Here is a 22,323-nt window from a genome sequence, read left to right on the forward strand (position 1 = left end):
TGGTTTGATAGCTCATTTGTTTTTTAGAACTAAATAATATTTCTGGTCCCATCACTTCATGGTAAATAGATGGGGAAACAATGGAAACAGTGACAAACTTTATTGTTTGGGGCTCCAAAATCACTGCAGATGGTGACTGCTGCCATGAAATTAAAAGATGCTTGCTCCTTGGAAAAAAGTTATGAACAACCTAGATAGCATATTAAAAAGCAGAGACATTATTTTGCCAGCAAAGGTCCATGTAGTCAAAGCTTTGATTTTTCCAGTAGTCATGTATGGATGTGAGAATTGGACTATAAAGAAAGCTGAGTGCGGAAGAATTGATGCTTTTGAACTGTGGTGTTGGAGAAGACTCTTGAGAGTCCCTTGAACTCTTGCAAGGAGATCCAACCAGTCCATCCTAAAGGAAATCAGTCCTGAATATTCATTGGAAGGACTGATGCTGAAGCTGAAACTGCAATACTTTGGCTACCTGATGTGAAGAACTGACTCATTTGAAAAGACCCTGATGCTGGGAAAGATTGAAGGTGGGAGGAGAAGGAGACGGCAGAGGATGAGAGGTTGGATGGTATCACTGACTCGATCGACATGAGTTTGAGTAAACTCCAGAAGTTGGTGATGGACAAGGAGGCCTGGCATGCCGCATGCAGTTCACGGGATTGCAAAGAGTTGGACACGACTGAGCGACTGAACTGAATTGACTGAAATAATATTTCATATTCTGGACATACCACAGTTTATTTATCCATTCACATACTGAGGGTCATCTTGGTTGCTTCCGAGTTTTGACAATTTTGAACAAAGCTACTGTAGACAGCCCTGTGCAAATTTTTATGTGGACATGTTTTCAACTCCTTTGGATAAATACAAAGGAGAGCAATTGCTAGATTGTATGGTAAGAGCAAAAGAGTACTTTTAGTTTTGTAACAAATTGCCAAGTTGTCTTCCAAAATGGCTATACCATTTATATCCCCACCAGCAACAGATGAGAGTTCCTGTTGCTCCACGTCCTCACCAGCGTTTGGTATTGTCAGTGTTCTAGATTTTGGCCTTTCTAATAGGCATGTCGTGGAGTCTCATTTGCATTTCCCTAATGACATACGATGTAGAGCACCTTTTCATATACTCATTTGCCATCTATATATCTTTTTGGTGAGGTGTTTGTTTAGGCCTTTTACCCATTTTTAAAATCAGGTTTTTCCTTTCCTTGTTGAGTTTTAAGAGTTCTTTGTATATTTTGGATAACAGTCTTTTATCAAGGTATGTTTTTACAAATATTTTCTTCCAGTCTGAGTCTTGTATTCTTATCCTCTTGACCACTCCTTTTTGTAAATAAAATTTTATTTGAATACAGCACATACTCATTCATTTGGGCTTCCCAGGTGACACTAGTGGTAAATAACCCGCCTGCTAATGCAGGAAACACAGGTTCGGTCCCTGGGTTGGGAAGATCTCCTGTAGAAGGAAATAGCAACCCACTCCAGTATTCCTGCCTGGGAAATCCCATGGACAGAGGAGCCTGGTGGGCTACAGTCTGTGGGGTTGCAAAAGAGTTGGACATGACTTAGCAACTAAAACAACAAACTGCTTCCAGAACCTAGCTGCCTTGTTGTCAGAGAGTCTGCTAGCCCCTGGAGTGAAGGGGTAGGAGAAGGGACACAGGAGAAGGCAGAAGAAGGTAGGAATGTCTTGACACAGTGGAGGTCAAGGCTAGACTCAGGGTCCTAGAGGATTCCTAGATTCAGGTCCCTAGGACCTAGGGATCAGGAGGATTGCTGTGGGAACTGGAGAGAGAGGAGTGGAGGACTAGCGGCAGGTGGTGACTCCATTGCAGCATGCAAACACTTGGTTGCAGCATGTGGGATCTAGCTCCTGGACCAGGGCTCAGATCTGGGGCCCTTGCATTGGGAGTGTGGAGTCTTAGTGACTGGACCACCAGGGAAGTCTGAAGCTGTCACTTTAAAATGACTTCCCCCATAGTGGTCGTGATTAGTGCTTAGCAGGCTCTGTGGAACAGTGGTACTGAGTGACTCTGGGGCAGAGTCATTCCTCTCAAAGTGTATCCATAGGAGGAGAACGCAAGCCAAACCTAGGAGATGCAGAGGACCACAAAGTGTATTCCTGACATTGAACAGTGGTACCAGTATAAGGGTCTCCATGATTTAGGGGGCAGGGGTGAAATTTCTACTTTAACGAGACCTGTATCTGGATTCTAGGACTTCTCAGTCCTAGGAAACTGTAATTGAAAGGGCAAGAGTTGGGACTTCCCTGGTAGTCCTATGGCTAAGAGTCCACACTCTCAATGCAGTAGTCTGATCAGGGAACTAGAACCTGCATTCTGCAACTAAGACCTGGAGTACCCAGATAAATAAATAATTAAAAAAAAAGAAAAAGACGACAGAAGGGAAAATGTTTAGAGAGAAGTCAGTAAATAGTATGGATCTCAGAGAAAAGACTTGAGTCACAGGAACTAGCGCAGTTTGGGCATGTGATGATCAGAGATCGGAACAGAACTGACTGGAAATGCTTTGGACAGATGTGGATGGCGGGGAAAAGGACTGCTGAAGCCATGGTGTCTGTGGCTGTGGTTTGGTGTGATGAGGTTAGACGTTTCCTTTAGGAGTCTGTTGGCCCTGCTTGGCTCCTTTCGAAAGCGCCAAGGTCTGTGGAAGTGGAGATTTAGGGTTTGGTTTAGCGACTGCCTTTATGATGGCATACTCAATAACCTAAATAGAACGACTTTTTTTATACACTGGAACAATTCTATATTTAGGTTTTTCACTTTGCATTAGGTAAAAATAGTTACAGAACGAAAGCGCAGAACACATCACAGGATTTCCTGGAGTTGTTATGTACCCATACCTATTGAAAATATAGCGAAAATACTAGTCTCAATATTCTGAGTCTCCTATCCTTATTCCTATTTATGTGTTAGTTCACTTCATTCTGGCATCTGCCCCCTACCATTCTGCCAAAATTACAGCCGCAAAGGCCCAGCTGACCTTGTCTGCAGGTTTGATCTTGTGGACTTGTTACAAAGCAACAGGATGCACTATGAAATAATGTAGTTGAGAGAGGTATGGTTAAGAAGGAGACCTATAAGCAAAGCCTTGAAGAAGGTGAGGGATTTCTCCATGAGGCTCTCTCGTCAGGGAAGGCTTTGGGCAGAGGAGTGGCTCTTGCCAAGGAACTCAGCTGGGAGTGGGCCTTTGGAGTTGAAGGAGGCCAGTCTGGCTGGAGTGGAGGGAATGATGGGAAAATAGGAGGTGATGGCAGTTAATAGGTGGGGCCAGGTTGTATCCAAGAATTTCTGCTTTGTGTATCTAAAGGTTTTATTCTTGGACCCACTATACAAGTTTGAAATATGTCTTATGGGTAAATTGAAATTTTTATCTTGTGATCCTCTCTTTTTCTAGCATCGTTAAAATTTTATTTGTTCTGGGCAATAAAAAGGAACAGCGTTAAACAACATGGATGACTCTCAAAAGAATTATGCTAAATGCAAGAAGCCAGATATATAAAAGACTTCCTTGGCAGTCCAGTGGTTAGGAGTCCACGCTCTCACTACCTGGAAAGTGAAAGAGAAAGTGAAAGTCGCTCAGTCGTGTCTGACTCTTTGCGACCCCACGGACTATACGGTCCACGGAATTCTCCAGCCCAGAATACTGGAGTGGATAGCCTTTCCCTTCTCCAAGGGATCTTCCCGACCCAGAAATTAACTGGGGTCTCCTGCATTGCAGGTGGATTCTTTACCAACTGAGGTATCAGGGAAGCCTCACTGCCTGGGGCCAGGGTCAATTCCTGGTTGGGGAACTAAGATCCTGCAAGCCAGGTGGTGGGGTCAAAAGTAAATAAATAAGTAAAATAAAATGATTAAGATGGTAAATTAAAAAAAAGCCAGACACAAAAGGCTACATTCTCTGTGATTCCATTTATATAACTTTGTGGAAGAGGCAAAATGATTGGGACAGAAATCCTGTTAGCAATTGCTGGAAATTGAGGGGAAGGATTGACTACCAAGGGCACCAAGAAATTTTGGGGGGCAGTGTAAGTATTTTATATCTTGATCATGGTGATGATAACACGGTTGTATATGCTGGTAAAAGTCATTTAACTCTATCCTTGAAAGGGAGTGAATTTTACTATATGTAAATTATGCCTGAGTTTTAAAAATCATTTAAAAAGTTTGTTTAGTTTGGTATTTGCATAACTTCCCCAGCTTCCTTTTGTTTTGTATTTTCTTGTCATATTTTCTGCATCCATTTAGTTTCCACATTTTTGGTGCTTATATATTAGATAGTGTTGCTCGAAACATCATTGAACTGGATTTTTAACAAACCGTATAAGGAGGGTGGCAAGTTGGAAGAACTAGATGAAGGGCACTAAGAGATGTAGACTTCTGGTTATAGAATAAATAAGTCATGAGAATATAATGTACAGTGTGGGGAATATGGGCAATAATTTTGTGTTCACTTTGGTGGCAGATGATTCCTAGACTTTATATACATCGGTTCAGAATGTATATAAATGTCGGATGACTTATGTTGTATACCTGAAACTAATACAGTTTGTATGTCAGCAATACTTCAGTTAAAAAAAAAAGATTGAAAAACAAACCCAAACCAGTATAATACCTTGTATCTTTAAACTGTCATGGCTGGTCCATTTGTTTCTGTGATTGATGATGTCTTTTCATCCTCTTGCCTTTTAAGTGCTGTCTGTTCTGCTTTCTTTGTCTCTCTTTGCTAAGCTAACTAGCCACTCTAAGCCTGTGTTTGGCCTGCCTTTTCTTTGTCTTTATGAGTTGAAGGTATCTTTGGCTCACGGATTATTTGATAATGGAGTGTGAAATTCTGCACCTAACAGCGTAGAGAGAACAAGAATTTCTTCCCTGGCTCCCTGTCTGAAGATTTTCTGTTTGGACTGGGACTTCTCTTGGACTTTCATGGCACGTCTATGTGTCGGGTCTATTTTGTATGTTCATAAATGGCCTTTGAAGGTACAACTTTCAAATGAGAAATTGACAACAATTTTTAACATGAGATTAGTGAAAGCCTAGAGTGGGAGATGGTGTGGATCACTACTGTTTGGTGAAGGAGAAGGGGAGATGAAGAACTATGGTTGGTTTTGTTCTTTCTCTTTAAAGTTTTTCCCTTTAAAAAAGGTAAGCAAAACCTTTATTTGAAATCACACCCTACAGTTTTGCTTTACATGTAGAGAAGAATGATGAAATGGGGACTCCTGAGGAGTTGGTTTTTTTCTCTCCCATCTATAGCACTCTTGTTTTGAAGGTGGGGAGGGGTACAGGGGGAGTTCTCAGCCAAACTCATCTGGGCCTTATGCATCTTTGTGTCCCCACCAGGGCCCGGAATAGTGCTCGGCTGCACGTAGCAGCCGCTCAGTGAATCCTTGTTGAGTTGAAAGAGTCTTGTGTTCCTGCTTCTCACTTGCCAGGACTTCAGGGTGGGTCTTGCTACCAGTTTACATTCCTTGGCACCTCGACTCCCTGAGAAGTGATGGTTTCAGGGGCACAGGGTACAGGGGAGACTTTTTATCAGGACAGCCTTGTCTTTCTAAAGCTTAGCGAGACCGCCAAGAGGGTGGTGGATTCCCCGTTTTTTTTTTTCTGGCTGCGGCATGCAGGATCCTGGTTCTCCAACCAGTGCTCCAGCCCACGCACCCTGCAGTAGAAGCATGGAGTCCCAACCTCCGGACCACCAGGGAAGTCTCTGCTCCTCCTGTTTTATTTATTCTTCATGATTGATACTTCCACTTTGAACTTTTTTCTTGGATTGTTCTTTTCAAGTCCTTACAACTTCGATGGTTAGCACTGGAATCAGAGATAAGCTGACACATAAATACGTCTTATTTGGAAAAAGCATGTGTAGTAATGTCCATGTTCCTGAACTCTACCAGGAGAGAGTGTTACTTACTGACCCTCTGAGAACAGTGATGTCCCACATATAGATAACTATTCACATCCCCAACTGATGATTGAAATGTCAAGAGTGTGTGTCTCATGAAGGATATTTGGATCACAGAAATGGCACCCCTGTGAGATGAGCACTGATTCCACAGGGCATTGCCATCTCTCTTTAAGACCTCCAACTTGAGTAAGGCCACGTGCTCAGCAGAAATTCAGGCTGTGTGATATGTCATCACAGTCCCTGGTTTTATGCATTGAGGTGGGGTGTCTTTGGGAGAAGGGGCATTTTAGAAAATATTCCTACCATAGAAGGTATCTCTTAATTCCCATGTTCAATCGCTTGCCTAGTCTTTACCTGTTGGAGAATGCTTGAAAACTATAGCTAGAACAACAACAACAACAAAACCATGATAAATAAAATTTGGTTGGATCTGGAGACTGTCTTGCAGTTTTAGTATATGTGGCACACAAAAAAGTGTAATGATACGATTTTTATTTGTAGACCTTGGTTTGCAGACTAGAGAATGTTCTTACGTGATGTTGAGGGCTAACCTTTTTGGAAGACACTAGCTCTGACACTTCTCAATACCTACTACCTTGTGGATTCCGTCTCTTGGCATAGATTCCATTCTTTAAAGAGGTGGTTGGAGACAGGGAGGTGAGGAGTGACTGGATTGCCAGGAACATGGGAAATATTAGAGGTTACAGGCCCAAGAGTGCTTTTGTACTTGAGAGGTTGCGTCTTTTATTCATTCAGCAAATGTTTCTTTGTGCCTACTGTGAGGCCAAGCAGATGCTAGGTGCTGGTTATATAAAGTTATACCTAAACAGACATGGCTTCCACCTTCATGGGCCTTGTTGAAGTTAGACATTAAACAGATAAACAAACATAAATTACAAATAGAAAGGCTGAGTCCCTTCAGCTGTTCACCTGAAACTGTCACAACATTGTTAGTCGGTTATACCCCAATACAAAATAAAAAGTTAAAAAAAAAATGCCATTAAGGAAAAGGATAGAATGCTATGCCAGAGAAGTCAGGGAGTTTAGTGCAGCCTGGGAGGTGAGGGACATTTAGACCAGGATTTGAATGAGGAGCCAGCTGGGCGAAGAGTCCAGAGAAGAGGATGCCAGCGAGTCGATCAGCAAAAGCTCCAGATTTCCCTTGGGAGGAGTTTAGAGGGAGGTTTGGAGGAACGTCTGATGAACATATTCTTTAAGGAGTGTGCCTCCTTCCTGCTTAATCCCTGCCTTTGTGATTTGTTGTGTCAGAACACTTAGAAATAGCGTCCTGGGCACTGTCATTCTGGTACCGTGTGGTCCTTTCAGGTCTGTGGCTGTAGCTCAGGGATGTTCTATGATAGGCCAGGTTCAAGCAAGAGGTGATGCCAGGGGGAAGAAGGTGGAAGAGCCTTTTCTGGTCCACCTATAGCAGAAGTTGGAGCCCCGTGTTCAGGGTCGGCCCCCTGCAGCTTCCTGCTGTGTATCAGTGGAGGTTGACAGTCTCCTGAGCTGCTGGAGCGTCCTGTGCCCTTGTACCATCTCAGGACATGGGACAAATAAGTGAGGGGCTTCTGTGTTCAGGGAACCCCAGGTCATTCCCTGCTGCCACAAGTGGGGGTGGGGTGGAATGAGACACTGACCGCTTCCGCTAGAAGCCCAACATAAAACCTGGAATGAGATGAATCAAAATGTAGTATATAGTCTCTCTTAAAGTGAATTTTTCAGTCTCAGAAAGCTGCCACCGTTGAGAATGTCTCTCTGTTCTCCAGATTGTGCAGAAGTAAATCACTTGTCTTTCTGTCATGTAGAATGGACTTGGCAGTTGTTTTATTTTTACCTTTCCTGTCATTTCTGAGGCTGACAGCCAGAGGTAGGGTGTGGAATGGAGCCGTAAATTACCCTCAGAATGATTCCAGCAGTCCCATTTTAACTCTTAATTGCGCCTTTCCCTTTTCACCTCCCCCTTTTACCCCCTCCCATCCCCCCCCTCCCTTGTCCACATTTGAATGAACAGGAAGAATTGAGGAGGCTGCATGTAGGTGGGAGCAGGTTTGCTTAGTGACGCCTCTCTGAATGATGGAAACCATTTCTTTTCCCATCACTGCTTCCCATTTTTCCCTCCATGATTCTATTTTAAGTGACTGTTTTTTTTTTTCCTGAGTCTTTTACTGGAAACAGGCCCAGCCTCACTCATTTTGTTTCCATGCTGCTATTAAAAGACAATGCCCAGTTAAGAGGACTTGGAAGAGGGGCAGGACGGCCACTCTCTTGCTTCTAGTCATCTAGGCAAAAATCAATTCCCTGGATTGGGATGTGAGAACAGTTTTAAGTTATTTAGGCAATTTTAACTTCTGTGTCTGTTTTTTTTCCTTTAATAAATTTAAAGGGAGGAAAAACCCCACTATCAGTGGTTCTGCCCAGAAACTTCTCTTTTGCCAAGCTAATGGGCTTGAATTCTGAGGTCAAAGAACTTCCCTTTATATTCTGGGCCTCTTTTACCAAGATAGAAAAATATGCTTGGCACCCAGTATCCGGTCAGCCATGAATTCTTGACATTTGCAAGAGATGTGTCCTCGGGCATTGAAGAATCCCTGTATTTATTAATACAGAGTGTTTGTAGAGTTCTGAGTATTGCCTGAATCATATTCCCTTCAAGGTTCTTGTTTTCTGGGTGTTTTTTTGGGGGGCAGATCCCCTAGGGAAGGAAATGATATGACAACTCACTCCAGTATTCTTGCACAGAAAATCCCATGGACAGAGGAGCTTGGCGGGCTACAGTCCATGGGATCACAAAGAGTTGAACGTGACTGAGTGACTAACACACACATATCCTCATACCATACTTAGGTTTTCTTTTAAAACTTTTTGATTACTTTAAGAATTTTCCTCATGTGATGAGTTGTTTTTGCAGTGACTAAAACACACAAATTGCTTTTTAAAATGAAGATAGGTCTGTGGAGGTATAATTTGCATACAGTAACGTAAACCCTATGCAGTGTACAGTTCTGTGGGTTTTGATGGAAGTATAGAGTCTGGTGTGTCCTCAGTCACTCAGCTGTGCCTGAAACTCTTCTTTACCCCATGAATGGTAGCCCTCTAGGCTCCTCTCTCCATGGGATTTTCAGGCAAGAATACTGGAGTGGGTTGCCATTTCCTTCTCCAGGAGATCTTCCTCAACCAGGGATCGAAACCATCTCCTGCATTGGCAGGTGGATTCTTTATCACTGTACTACCTGGAAGCCCATATGGTCTGGTAACCACCACCGAAAATCAAGATACAGAATGTTTCATTTCCCCCCAAAGTTCCCTCTTGCCCCTTTGCAGTCAGCCTCTACCTCTTTCTCCAGCTACTGGCAGATACTGTTTCCTGTCCCTGCAGTTTTACCTTTTCTTAAATGTCATAAAAATGGAATGATACACTCTGTAGCCTTCTGTATCTGTCCCCTTCTGCTTCACATAATTCATTTGTGATTCATCCATGTTGCTTCATCATCAGTAGTTCATTCCTTTTGTTTGCTGAGTAGTGTTTCACTGTGTGGATGTACCACATTCGATCTGTTCATTCACGGATTTGGGTTGTTTATGGTTTTGCAAATTATGAACAGTCACCCAAAATAGTTTGCCTACAAGTTTTGTATAAACATGTTTTCTTTTCTCTTGTATAAATACCTAGGCCTAGGATTGCTGGTTGGTACACTAAGTGCATGTTTATAAGAAACCGCCAAACTTTTTTGCAAAATGATAGTACCACATTGCATTCCCTTCAGCAGTGTTTGAGAGACCTGGGTGCTTTGTGTTCTTACTAACACTGTTTACTGTCAGGTTCTTTTGTTTTGTTTTTGTGTGTGTGTGTCAGGCTTTTTTGTTTGTTTTTACTTTGTCTGTTCGTATAGTTGTGTGATGGTATCTCACTGTGGTTTTAATTTGCATTTTCCTAATGACTTGATGGCGAGCGTTTCTCCTGTGCTTATTTGCTGTTTGTAGATCTTTTCTTTTAAAACTTTTTGGTTAGTTTTATTGGTTTATTCTTTTTATTATTGAGTTTTGAAAGTTTCCTTATATATTCTCGATAGAAATTCTTTATCAGATACATATTTTACAAATAATTTTTCCCAGTTTAGGGATTGGCTTTTCATTTTCCTGATAGTGTTTTTGAAAGGGCAGAAGTTTTGAATTTTAATGATGTGCTTTTTAAATCCATTTCCTCGCAAGGGATATGGTAGACTTACCAATCCCAAGTTCTGAGCCACCACCAAATTTTGAATTTCATTTTTTAACTTAGCAGAAACTTTTCTTTTTCTATCTCGTGAGCTATTACTTCTTTTGACTCTTCGTTTTGTTTTAACTGACATTACCGATAGTAAGGCTGCTTTTTTTTTTTAAACGAAGTTCTGTTTATGCGCCACATAAACTATTGCATATGTGATGATGATCAACAAAGCTGCACTGGTTGATAGAGCTAAGTTACCTTCAGGCTCACTCACTAGCCAGTGACTCCCACACACCAGCTTCATAGGGAGTGATGCAAGTTTGTGTCTGAGCAGAATTATCGATCACTGCATTTCCCCTAGCATGTAGATCCTTGAGGTCAGGAACTCTTTTTATTTTGTTGCTAGCTCTAGAACATGGCCTAATAGGTCAGAAAATAATGATTGAGTTCAAGTTACTGGCTTTCATGAAGGACAGTGCCAAATATCTCACAGCATTTGAGGCTGTGGCTCTCAGGGTTAACTGAGGACCGAGGCCAACACTGAATGTCAAAGCTTGAATGGCAAGGGACAGCCAAGAGCCCTCTCCTGGGGGCCTCACTTGCATCAGATCGTTTTCTGGAACATGGAGATAATCCCAGGACCCAGACCTTGACTGGTATTCCTTAGGGAGGCCTTAGTTTCTGACCTGAGAGACGAACTTAGGTAAGTTCACACCAGCATTCTGAGAAAGCACATATACTCTAGTGAGAGCTGAATCTTGGTAACTAGAGGACTCAAAACCATTTGTGGAGTTTTGCTATTCCGCCGCCTTTTGACTACCCCAGGGTCTGCATAGCTGTTCCCTCCTGCCCCCAAAATGGCAGAGGCATCAGGCCAAGGTTGAAGTCATTGGCAGAGCCGTAGCCAGGCTGCCTGTGGTGGAGCCCAGCTCATCTCCACCCATCACCCCACTTGCGTCCTGGTACTATTTTGGCTTATGGTGCGTGGTTTCAGCATTTGGGCCAGCTTTTTAATCACGACACAGTCCCATCTTTTAAGGGTTGAGTGAGTCTTCACATGAGTTTGAGCAGGCTCCAGGAGTTGATGATGGATAGGGAAGTCTGGTGTGCTGCAGTCCACGCGGTCACAGAGTCAGACCCGACTGAGCAACTGAGCTGAACTGGGTCCTCCCAAAGAAGCAGCTGCTGAAGAAGATTTTCCTCAAATGTTCAGGCCTTCTCATCTTTCTAAGAGTCTTATTTTAAAGATAATTCAAGAGGGGAAAAGTAGAAGCTCCAGATTTAAGGCAAGGGAAGAATCTGGGGGAAGTGTGTATGTGTGTGTAAGGGTGTGTGTTTGGGGGAAGGGTGTGTGTGTGTGTGTCTATGTGTATGTGTGCGTGTATGTATGGTGGTTGGGTAGTGGGGTGGCCGTGTGTGTGTGTGTCTGTGTGTATGCATGTTTGTGTGTGTATGGTGGGCGGGTAGTGGGGTGGCCGTGTGTGTGCGCGTGTCTGTGTGTGTGTGCGCGCGCGCGTGTGTGTGTGTGCGGTGAGCGGGTAGCGAGGTGGCCATGGGCCATGGGCAGGGAGGTGGCAGTTCACAAAAAGCGGTCCCAGCTGCCCCTGGTTCTGGGCTGACCCCAGCGCCACTCCAGCCTGTCATTCCGGCTGTGCTGCTGTCATTAGTGGCTGAACCTTTTTGAAAGTGTTCTCTCTCAACTCTGACCACACGCCCTTTCAGGGAAGGGAGGGAGGGGCCAGGAGAGTAACAGGACCCACCCTGTTGTCATGCCCAGCCGCCTTGCAGAGTCAAGGAGCCCAGGGGTCTGGAAGAAGTCACAGGCCTGTCAGAGCCCGTGTCTCAGGGTCCAGCCCTCTGCTGTGGGCTCTGAGCACCCAATCACAGAGGCTTTTTCCTTTTGTCCTTTTAAGGGGATTCTTGGCTGAAATAAACCTTCTGTTAACCAATTTGATCTCTCTCAAGCTCTCAGCCCTCAACACATACACACACATTCACCAGCAGCTAACGACCATCTTCCTCTCTGGAACTAGTCTGCACTCCTGCTTTCGATGAGGACTTGTGGCAAAATGCTCAATGCTAATATTCCTTCCCATGGAGTGGGGACTCTGAAATATTTTTCTTGACTGAGGTGTGGTTGACAGCTTTGATTTATAAAATTAGCTCAGGGAAAAATAAGATGGAAAAACAGTCCAAATTAAATCTTTATTTCCATAGCTCAGTTGTGCTCTCCTGTCCATTTTTAACTGCCACGCAGTCTTAGGTACCAAGGACTCCAGGGTTTGCTAGGTTGCTTTCTTCTTCTTCTTCTTCTTTTTTTTTTTTTTTTGTAGTTTTGGCCTAAGAAGAACTTTTTCTTTTTAAATAATTGTGTTTCTTCCTCCCTCAAAAGGAGGCAAGTTTAATGAAGAAAATCAGAAAAACCTAGGAAAGCACAAAAGGAACCATCCATATTCCCAGCATCCAAAGACAGTCACTGTAAACATTTGGGTGTGTACCCACTGTGTTGGAGAAGGTAGTCATGGGGCTGCTTCCTTCCCCTGAGAATCTCTGAGTTTGTTGTGCTGCAAGATTTTCCCCAACATCCTGGACCAGAAAGTCTCACCAGCAGAGGTGTTCTGGTGGGTGTGGAGCCTTCCCATGGGGGAGCTTTCTGCTCAAGGTCTTCATCTCACCTTTGGCCGAGTGACCCATGAATAGCCTGAAAGGGATTCAACTTAAGTCCAGGCTTCCCCCCACCCCCACCCCAGCCTCCAACCAGGGAGCGTGAACTCTTGATCTTAGAGTACCTAGAGTCAAATCTCTGCTCCATTGCTCACTTTCTCGGTGTCTATTTTCTCACTTGTAAAATGGACATCATAATAGTCGGCGACCTCTAGGGTTGCCGTGTTAAATGAGATAATATGTGCAAAATGCATAGCACGCCGCAAGTACCTGGAACCTGATATTCTAGCCCTGCTAAGTTGCTTCAGTCGTGTCCAACTCTGTGTGACCCCATAGACGGCAGCCCACCAGGCTCCCCTGTCCCGGGGATTCTCCAGGCAAGAACACTGGAGTGGGTTCCATTTCCTTCTCCAATGCATGAAAGTGAAAAGTGAAAGTGAAGTCGCTCAGTCGTGTCCGACTCTGTGCGACCCCATGGGCTGTAGCCTACCAGGCTCCTCTGTCCATGGGATTTTCCAGGCAAGAGTACTGGAGTGGGGTGCCATTGCCTTCTCCAATATTCTAGCCCAGTGCATATTAAATACTTCCTTTGTCCTTCAGTTCAGTTCAGTCATTCAGTTGTTTCCGACTATTTGCAACCCTGTGAACTGTAGCATGCCAGGCTTCCCTGTTCATCATCAACTCCTGGAGCCTGTTCAGACTCATGTCCGTCGAGTCGGTGGTGCCATCCAACTGTCTCATTCTCTGTTGTCCCCTTCTCCTGCCTTCAGTCTTTCCCAGCATCAGGGCCTTTTCCAGTGAATCAGTTCTTCCCATCAGATGGCCAATGTATTGGAGCTTCAGCTTCAGCATTGTCCTTGCTTCCACACTTATTGTAGGTGGTATTCTCACTGCCCCTTGTCCTGTGGTTATAAATTGTTCCTGGACCTCTCTCTGCCTGGACAGGGGTGATCTTTTCTTCCCTGGGTAGTATAGAAATCCTCTCACTGTATGTAGTGATGGAGTAATAGAATAATCTCCCTTTGACGAAACGGAAACCCAAGGGCAGGGAACCTCAGTTATTTTCATTGAGGGAAGGAAGTCAAGCTGTGACAAGACTGTGGAAACACATACTGCCTGTTGCCTTGCGTTCTCTGAAGATGTCAGACGGTCTCTGTTGCTGAATTCCACCACTTTTCCTGTACAGATCCCTCTCTGCATTGTTCCTCATTTACTTGCATAGTTACTGTTGAGTCACCTTTTGTAGGTAAAACATGGCAACATGCACGTTGGTTGAAGCTGTCTAATGCCCTTAACATTTATTCCCAAGGCAGGCATGTTGCTAGCTATAGAGCAAATGGATTTGGATAAGTTTGGGGCTGCTTTTTTGGCTAATGGGAAAAATATGTTGTCTGTAGCCCATCCAGTGATTTTCTTGTTTACTTCCTACGGTCAAGCCCAATAAAAATAATGTGATGGTCACAGGATATTTTGCCAGTTATTTCAGATGTAGGGGCAATTCACTCTGGATTTGTTTACTTCAAGTGGAAAAATTTACCCAAAGTTACCTTCTGTACTTTTTACCAAGAAGGAAGCTTACCTGGGTTTCTCCGTTTGGGGCTAGCTTCTGTCGAGTCAAAGACCAGAAGGACTATTAGAGGGCTTATTTCCCATAAATAGTGAGAGAGGGAATACGGTGACTTAGGTGGGGGCACAGCTCACTCTTCTTCATGGTAACTTATGTCTGTCTGTTTTATATTTTGAACCTGCAGGACGCACAGACATTCAAGTGGTTCAGCCAGACCAGCCACAGCAGCCGGAGAGCAGAGCCCCGGTACTAGCAGCCGGCACCACCAGCCCGTCAAGAACCCGAGCCACAGTGGCTTGGCCAATGGCACAGGTGAGTGACAGCGCAGAGCACCAGCCCAGACTAAAGCTGTGCTCACGTGGAGCCGGGACTCTGCCTGCCGTGTCAGAATGCCGGGTGGGTGAGAGAAGACTTCCAAACTAAGGTGGAATTTGAATTCATCATTCTTTCCATGATCCATCTTCCTTTCTCTCTGGCATAGTCTGTACAGCCAAGGTCATTCTCCACATGACTGCACTGTTCTCAAACCTTCCTTGGCACAGAAATAAAAAGCATTAATTTTTAAATTAATTTCTTATCAACCTTGGATTTCTTGAGTGGGGATATTTTTTTTAAGTGACACTTTTTTTTTTCATTTCCCTAATTTATGGAAATGATCAGACTAAGGAGAAAGAAGGCTAAGTATTATTGTTAAGAGCTGGTTTAGAGAAGATGGTGGTGCTGTTGAGTGGGTTGGGATGCTGAACTGGGGCAAAGCCCTGGTGCCACCAGGGGGCCTCCTGTGGCTGTTCCATTGAGAGTATTTGTCCCATTTGAGAGAGGAGAGTCCTTCCACATCCACACCGAACTTCTCTGCACTTGATCCTGCTTCCCCATAAGTGGGAAGAGAAGGACCTGTTTCAAAACAAATCCATTTTTGTGCCGCGTTTCTTCTGTCTCATTGGGACAGTGCTGAATTTAGAAGGGAAAAGCCATCCCCCAAAAGTTTATTCTTCTAAACATCTTGAGGATTGTCAAATCTTTTGTGATTTCTGGTCATTTGGTGGTTTGTCTTAATTTGGGGCAGTTGGGCCATTTGCTTTGATAAACTGTAGGTGGGGGAATGCAAGTGTTTAAATCAGAAAGTGACACAAATAATTTTGAAGATGCTTGTAGTAGCAGAAGTGTGGCAAGGACAGGAAATTTGGAGCAGCATAGCTTCTTCTTTTTAATAATTACAAAATTATTTTATTCTTATGTTTACAACACAATATTTAATTTTGAATCTTTATTTAGCAAGATCACTATTTAATATTTCCTTTATTTACTGGAAGTATTAGATTAAAAATGAAGTGTCATTGGATTGAACATAGCAGCCTAGCTTCTCCATGCAAGCATTAGCCTGGTGTTGTTACTGTCCTTTCTGTAGCAGACTTATTGAGCAGGAGGCATCGTTTGGGACTACCTTCTAATGACTTTCAGTTCTCTGGCAGCGCCATCTGAGGGCTCCAGAGCCACTGTGATAGCTTAGGGTGTCAGCCATGACGTTGTCTGTGGATGACTGCAGGACAGAGTGGCCTGGGTCCTGCGAGATTCACTGTCTGTGAGGTGGCCTGACTCTCTCTGGAGTTTGGGACCTGCTTGCAGGAACTGAGTTGGCCAGCTGGCCCTGAGCCTTGAGGACGAGGAAGCACTGGAGGTGAGGAGGATGAGTGGCTGGGCTGCCGTCTCGACCCACCTGGCACTTCTGTGCCAGTCACCGTGTCCAGGCACTGGCATTGCCAGTCACAGAAGCCAAGGGTGGCCTGGCTTCCCATCTGTGTGGTGGAGACGGCAAGGTGGTGGCCATGGGCCATGCCAGAGAAAACCAGGTGAGCACCATGGGCGCCAGTAAACATGCTTCTCAGAAAAGCAAGTCACCCTTAGAAGAGGGCAGGTGTTTACAAATGGGCGGGGAAGTGGCTTTTGGAATCAGCTGTGACCTCGATGCCATGGCCATGATACCAGCCTCTGTGTCCTTCCAGGGGCCTCCATTCTTGTGATGCTGGTCTCCCTCAGCCATCTCTGCTTGTCTTATAAAGACAATTCCCTACTATGGGTAGGAGTAGGTCCCTACTATGGGCACCCTACAGGGTGTACTCAATCCCTGGTAGGGGAGCTAAGATCTCCTATGCTTTGTGGCCAGAAAAGCAAGCTATTAAACAGAAGCAATAATGTACCAAATTCCATAAAGACTTAAAAAAAAAGTCCACATTAAAAAAAAAAAACAACCCAGCTATGGGTAAATTACATTTCTATGGTTACGATCTTTGAGTCAGTCTCCTTGGACGTTTAAACAGGTCTGTGTTTCCCCTTGGCTTATTTTTAGGTACCTTCGCATATTGTCCTTATCTCCAGGAACATTATGTATTTCAGCAGACGAGGCAGGTGCCAGCCACGTCTTCTGAAAGCCAAGTATCTGTAACTCCAAACTGCCTTAGAGATGTTTTATGGTGCTGTGTCTGAATGTCCAAACCGCTCCCAAACCCATCTGTGAAAGACAGTTGTTGCACGTTAGGGATTTCTGCCTGTTCAAATACCAAGGCCTTGTCCCCTGTCTCGTCTCTCTCTTTTCTGCTCTGAAGATGGTTCACCATGCGTCACAGCCGGCCTGGACCTGGTAGGCTTTTTAATGTCTATCCAAAGGGTACAGAAAGATCTCAGTTTTCCTTTGGGGAGCAGACAGGAGCCCCCTCTCTTTGGCAGCACAAAACAACAAGGGGGTTGTGGCTCTGACTAAGGACACCTCCATCCCTCAATATGTCTCTGTTTGAACTGTGGGGACCGGTTCCAAAATGGTGGTGGTAGTGAGCCGTGCCTCCAGGGAAGGTTTCCAGGGACCCACAAGATTTATTTAGCAAGCCTGTTTTTGGCTGTGCTCTGCAGCTGTGCATGAAAAAGACATCTGGGGCAAAAAGGGAGCCGAGTTCCAGGTGGTTTTTTCACGTTGTCACAGCTATAAAGTATCCATTTTTTATAAAAAGAAGGTGAATGGCAGCCTGTCTGTATAAATATAATGTTTCTAAGGTTTTAGAAGTGGTGGAATCGGGGTCTAGGACAATGCCATGGCACTTTATTGAGACTTGTGTGCAATGATTTACTTTCTAATTTTTTAATTGAAAACTTTATCCCCCTCAAAAAATTACATCTCTCACTCAATTCTCCCTTAAATGTGATTTCCATGCATATAAGGTCGGGAGTCACACAGGCTGTGGTTAGATTCTACATCCCCATGTGCAGCATGTGTATAATGCCCAGGGACTTGATGGCCCTTAGATTTCTAATTAATAAAATCAGGACAAGAGTTTATATCTCCTAGGCTTGTTATAAGGAATAAACTATGCAAGACATATAGCACGTCTCGCACAGTACCAGTACATAGTAGGCTCTCGATGTTAGCCTGGCAAATAATTTCATATGGTTATAATTGTGTAGCATGGATAGACGTTCTTTTCTGCATTTCATTATTTTTTTTTAAAGATGTTTTTGTTGTGGACCATTTTTAAAGTCTTTACTGAATTTGTTACACTGTTGCTTCTGTTTCATGTTTTGGTTTTTTGGCCGAGAGGCATGTGGGATCTTAGCACCCTGACCAGGGATTGAACCCGTATCCCTTCACTCTCACCTTCGCATTGGAAGGCTAAGTCTTAACCTCCAGGGAGGTCCTCATGTCATTATTTTTGATACACATGTCCACGTTTCAGGGTCTTTCTGTTTACCTTTTTTTAGTGGTTTCATACTGTTTATCAGTTGATACGCCATAACTCATATAACCATTTCTCAGTCCCTGTGCATTTCTCTTACATAAAAGTAAATTCTGATGTAAACATCTTTACACACAACTTGGTTTCTTCTGGAATGAAGGTCTTGAGTCAAAGGATAAGTAAGTAGTATTAGTCGCTCAGTTGTGCCCGACTTTTTGCGACCCCATGGACTGCAGCCCTCCAGGCTCCTCTGTCCATGATCTTCCAGGCAAGGACACTGGAGTGGGTTGCCGTTTCCTTCTCCAGGGGATCTTTCCAACCCAGGGATCGAACCCGGGTTTCTTGCACTGCAGGCAGATTCTTTACCGACTGAGCTACGAGGGAAGCCCCGAGTCAAAGGATGTGAACTTTTAAAAATCTAAAGTGTGTTACCAGATTGCCTAAATCTGGTGTTATAATAATCATATATGCCAAGGCATTGTAAAATTTTCCTCGTGGCGTATGAAGCTTATTTTTTCCTTGACCTTGTAAATACTAGGTTGTCATTTTGCTAACAGGTATAGAGTCCCACCTCATCGTTTAAGCTTATCGTGTTTCTACAGTTACCAGTTGCTTTTCTCTTATGTGACTTCTTTGATAGTGTTCAGTTATTTGACTTGTGGAGTTATAGAGGTTAACTTTAGAGATTTATATAGTCTTTTTAGTAAAATTGTGGTAAAATACGCATAACATAAAACTTACCATTTAAGCCATTGTTAAGTAAATAATTTAGTAGCATTGAGTGCATTCCCAATGTTGTGCAGCTTCATCACTGTCCTTTCCCAGAACTTTTCATCTTCCCAAACTGAAACTCTGTACCCTTCACCCAAAAGCATTCTCCCTTCCTTCTGTTCCCCCACCCTATCCCCTGGAAACCTCTGTCCTACATTATTTTTGCTTATTTATTTAGGACTGCCCTGAGCCTTTGTTGCTCTGCACGGGATTCTCTAGTTGTTGTGAGCAGGGTCTGCTCTAGTTGCGGTATGGGCTTCTCACGCAGTGGGTTCTCTTGTTGCAGAGTGCAGGCTCTGCGTGTGCGGACTTCAGTAGTTGCAGCGCATGGGCTTAGCTGCCCCTCAGCATGTGGAATCTTCCCAGACCAAGGACTGAACCCACCTGCCAATGCAGGGGGATTCTTAACTGCTGGACCACCAGGGAGTCCTCTGTGTTCTACTTTATGTCTCTGTGAATTTGCTTATTCTAGGTGCTTCATGTTTTACGTGGAATCATTTGTCCTTTTGACTCTGGCTTATTTCCCTTGCATAGTGTTTTCAGGATTAACCCATGTAACAAGTGTCAGGGTTTTGTGCCTTTTCCAGGCTAAATGATATTCCGCCGTGTGTGTTCACCACATCTAATGCATCCGTTCATCTGCTGATAGACATTTGGGTTGTGTCCTCCTCCGGCTGTTGTGCTGCTGCTGTGGTGACTGTGGATGCCTGAGTCTCTGTCTGAGTGTGCTCTGGTTCTTTGGCTGTACACCTTGGAGGAGGGTTGATGGCTCATATGGTAAATCTGTGTTTAGCTTTTGAGGAACCTGCACACTGTTTTCCACAGCAGCTGCACTCTTTTCCCATGGGCAGTGGATGAAGGTTCCAATTTTCCCACATCTTGGTGAACACTTGTTTTTTTCTTTTAATACTTAGTCATCCTAATGTGTGTAAAATATCTAGGTACACAAGTTTTACTGGTTATTTTTATGATTATTAAGTTTTTATTATATTTTTGTTTTGCCTTTTATCTCATTTTCTGTGTTTTTTCTAGAAAAGTAGTTAACTTAAAAAAATTGTGCCTGAGCATTTTTTAAAAACTGTTTGTAATTTCAACTTTTGCTTCCATAGTGAGAAGATTCTCTCTTGTCTCTGCTGCTGCTGCTGCTAAGTCGCTTCAGTCGTGTCTGACTCTGTGCGACCCCATAGACAGCAGCCCAGCAGGCTCCCCCGTCCCTGGGATTCTCCAGGCAAGAACACTGGGGTGGGTTGCCATTTCCTTCTCCAATGCATGAAAGTGAAAAGTGAAAGTGAAGTCGCTCAGTCGTGTCCGACTCTTAGCGACCCCATGGACTGCGGCCCACCAGGCTCCTCCGTCCATGGGATTTTCCAGGCAAGAGTGCTCGAGTGGGGTGCCATTGCCTTCTCCAGATGGAATAAATATTTTCTTCTGTTTTACTTTTTTTTTTCATGTTAAACTATCCCACCAGAAATTATAGTGGCATATCTGTATATGCATATGTATGTATACATTCATATTATATGCATAATGAAGGCTGAGTTTCAATTAATTTTTTCCTGTAGTGAGATCCTATTATCCTATGAACATTAGTTGCTTTTTTTTTTAAATTGTGGTGATGCTTTGTGTTTATCACTTACTATATTCTTATATTCTTATATGCAGTGAGTATTCATTTCTGGACTCTTTACTTATCCTGTTTATCTCTGGTCTTAAACCAGTCTTGTGTGATTTCGAGTATTGACATGTTTTTTTAATGCCTGGAAAGGCTAGTCCCATCTTACTGCTTTTTCTCCATGATATGCTTTGATAGCTTATATATTTTCAAAACAAATTTCAGACTTTGAATGCCTAGGAACTTGAAAGATAAATGAAAGTGTAACTCGCTCAGTCATGTCCGATTCTTTTGCAGTCCCCACGGGGACTGTAGCCTGCCAGAGAAGCCTTTAAAAAATTGGTGGAAGGTAAATGGAAATTGTCTGAATCTATGTATTGACCAAGGTGGAACATTCCCATCAGGTGACATCGTATGACTTTATCCAGTTTCAAGTTTTCCTTTTTCCATCTAATTTAATTGCTTTTCTTTATATAATCCTCACCCACCACCATGTCATGCTAGTTATGAACTGTTTTTCTAGTTTTGGTTGGTCTCATGAAGAGCTGAGTTGATCAGTTGCATTGGAAGGCATTGCTTGGGTTTCACGGGTGAGACATACTGACTGCTTTACCTTGTGTCATATGTTATGAGCTGGTCTTCCATTTAAAAAGCTTCCATTGTTGGCAGGCGCCTTTTCCACACCCGAGTGAGGGGGCTGAAAAGACGTGTGTGTACAGTGAGAGTCTGTGCTGCACCACACACACACCTAAAGATCTTGGAACACACAGTGAGCTGGCAGCGTGTCTAGGATTAAGCAGAGGAATTTCCAATTCCTGATCTCTTTTTGGCTAACTGTGACTAGAGTATGCCTGAGCCCTCAATGAATATCTGATTCATAAAGTCACAGTGTTTAACCAGCATCACAGAGGGAACTTTGTGAAATACCCGCAGTTGCAGAAATCAGGCATTTTGCCTCCTTACCCCATTTACCCTCTCATCTCGGTACCCAGCTTTTCTTCCCATATGCAAGAGCCATCTAAGCCATCTCTACTTCTCTTTCCCCCAAACCCTTCCATTGTGTTTGTTTAGTGGTCTTCTGGATTTGAGTGCTGATTCTGCTAGTTGCTTGCCACCTCTCTAAATGGTACTTCTGGGAGCCTCTATTTTACCTTCAGTAAAATGGGGATAATACCACTTTTCTTATGGGGTTACTAGGAAGAAAATTGAGCTCATGAGAGTGAACTTGTGAAAAGCAGCATGGGATCCTGGATTAGATCTTGAAATAGTAAAAGGACATTAGTGGAAAAGCTGGTGAAACCCAGATCAAGTCTGGGATTTAATTAATAGTAAGGTACTAATGTTATTTTTTTTTTTAGCTTTGGCAAATGTGCCATAGTTAATCAAGGTAGTAATATTATATAGCATGGATGAAGGGCATGCTATCTTTGTACTGTGTTTGCAACTTTTCTATAAATTTGCAGTTATTCCCAAATTTCAAAATTTTAAAAAGAACCTGCTTTGCAACGATAGTGTTATCCAAATGTGAGGCACATTTATTTCAGATATCTTTTGCTAGATTATTAGGCCTATTAAATAAGTATTTGTTCAATGAATGTTTATCAAATGCCATTTTACTAAGTGCTATGACAGTATAAAAAAAATATAAAATAAGCCTCTGCTCTATAGTCTGTTTCAGGGAAAGAAGCTGAAAAGACACAGTCTGCCAAGTGCTAACACAGTAGATGTCACAGGGACTGTGTGGTTGAGTAGCTGAGACCACAGGTACTGTGGGCTCTGCAGAGGGACCCGTCTGGGCTGAAGCAGTAGGAAGAGCCTGTAAAGAGGCGGGGCTGAGGTGAGCAGAGGGA

At 43.5% G+C, this 22,323-nt stretch overlaps 1 protein-coding gene across 3 annotated transcripts in view; it reads left to right on the forward strand.

Moving 5' to 3' along the window:
* The window catches only part of WWP2 (WW domain containing E3 ubiquitin protein ligase 2), a 146,127-nt gene that overhangs the window by 70,986 nt on the left and 52,818 nt on the right, over positions 1-22,323 (forward strand). For all 3 annotated transcript variants that reach the window (XM_069550244.1, XM_069550245.1, XM_069550246.1), the window contains exon 7: positions 14,553-14,680. In XM_069550244.1, the coding sequence (XP_069406345.1) occupies positions 14,553-14,680 (128 nt within the window). The remainder of the gene's footprint in view (positions 1-14,552; positions 14,681-22,323) is intronic.

Source organism: Ovis canadensis, chromosome 14 (assembly GCF_042477335.2).
Source record: "Ovis canadensis isolate MfBH-ARS-UI-01 breed Bighorn chromosome 14, ARS-UI_OviCan_v2, whole genome shotgun sequence".
Classification (NCBI taxonomy): domain Eukaryota; kingdom Metazoa; phylum Chordata; class Mammalia; order Artiodactyla; family Bovidae; genus Ovis; species Ovis canadensis.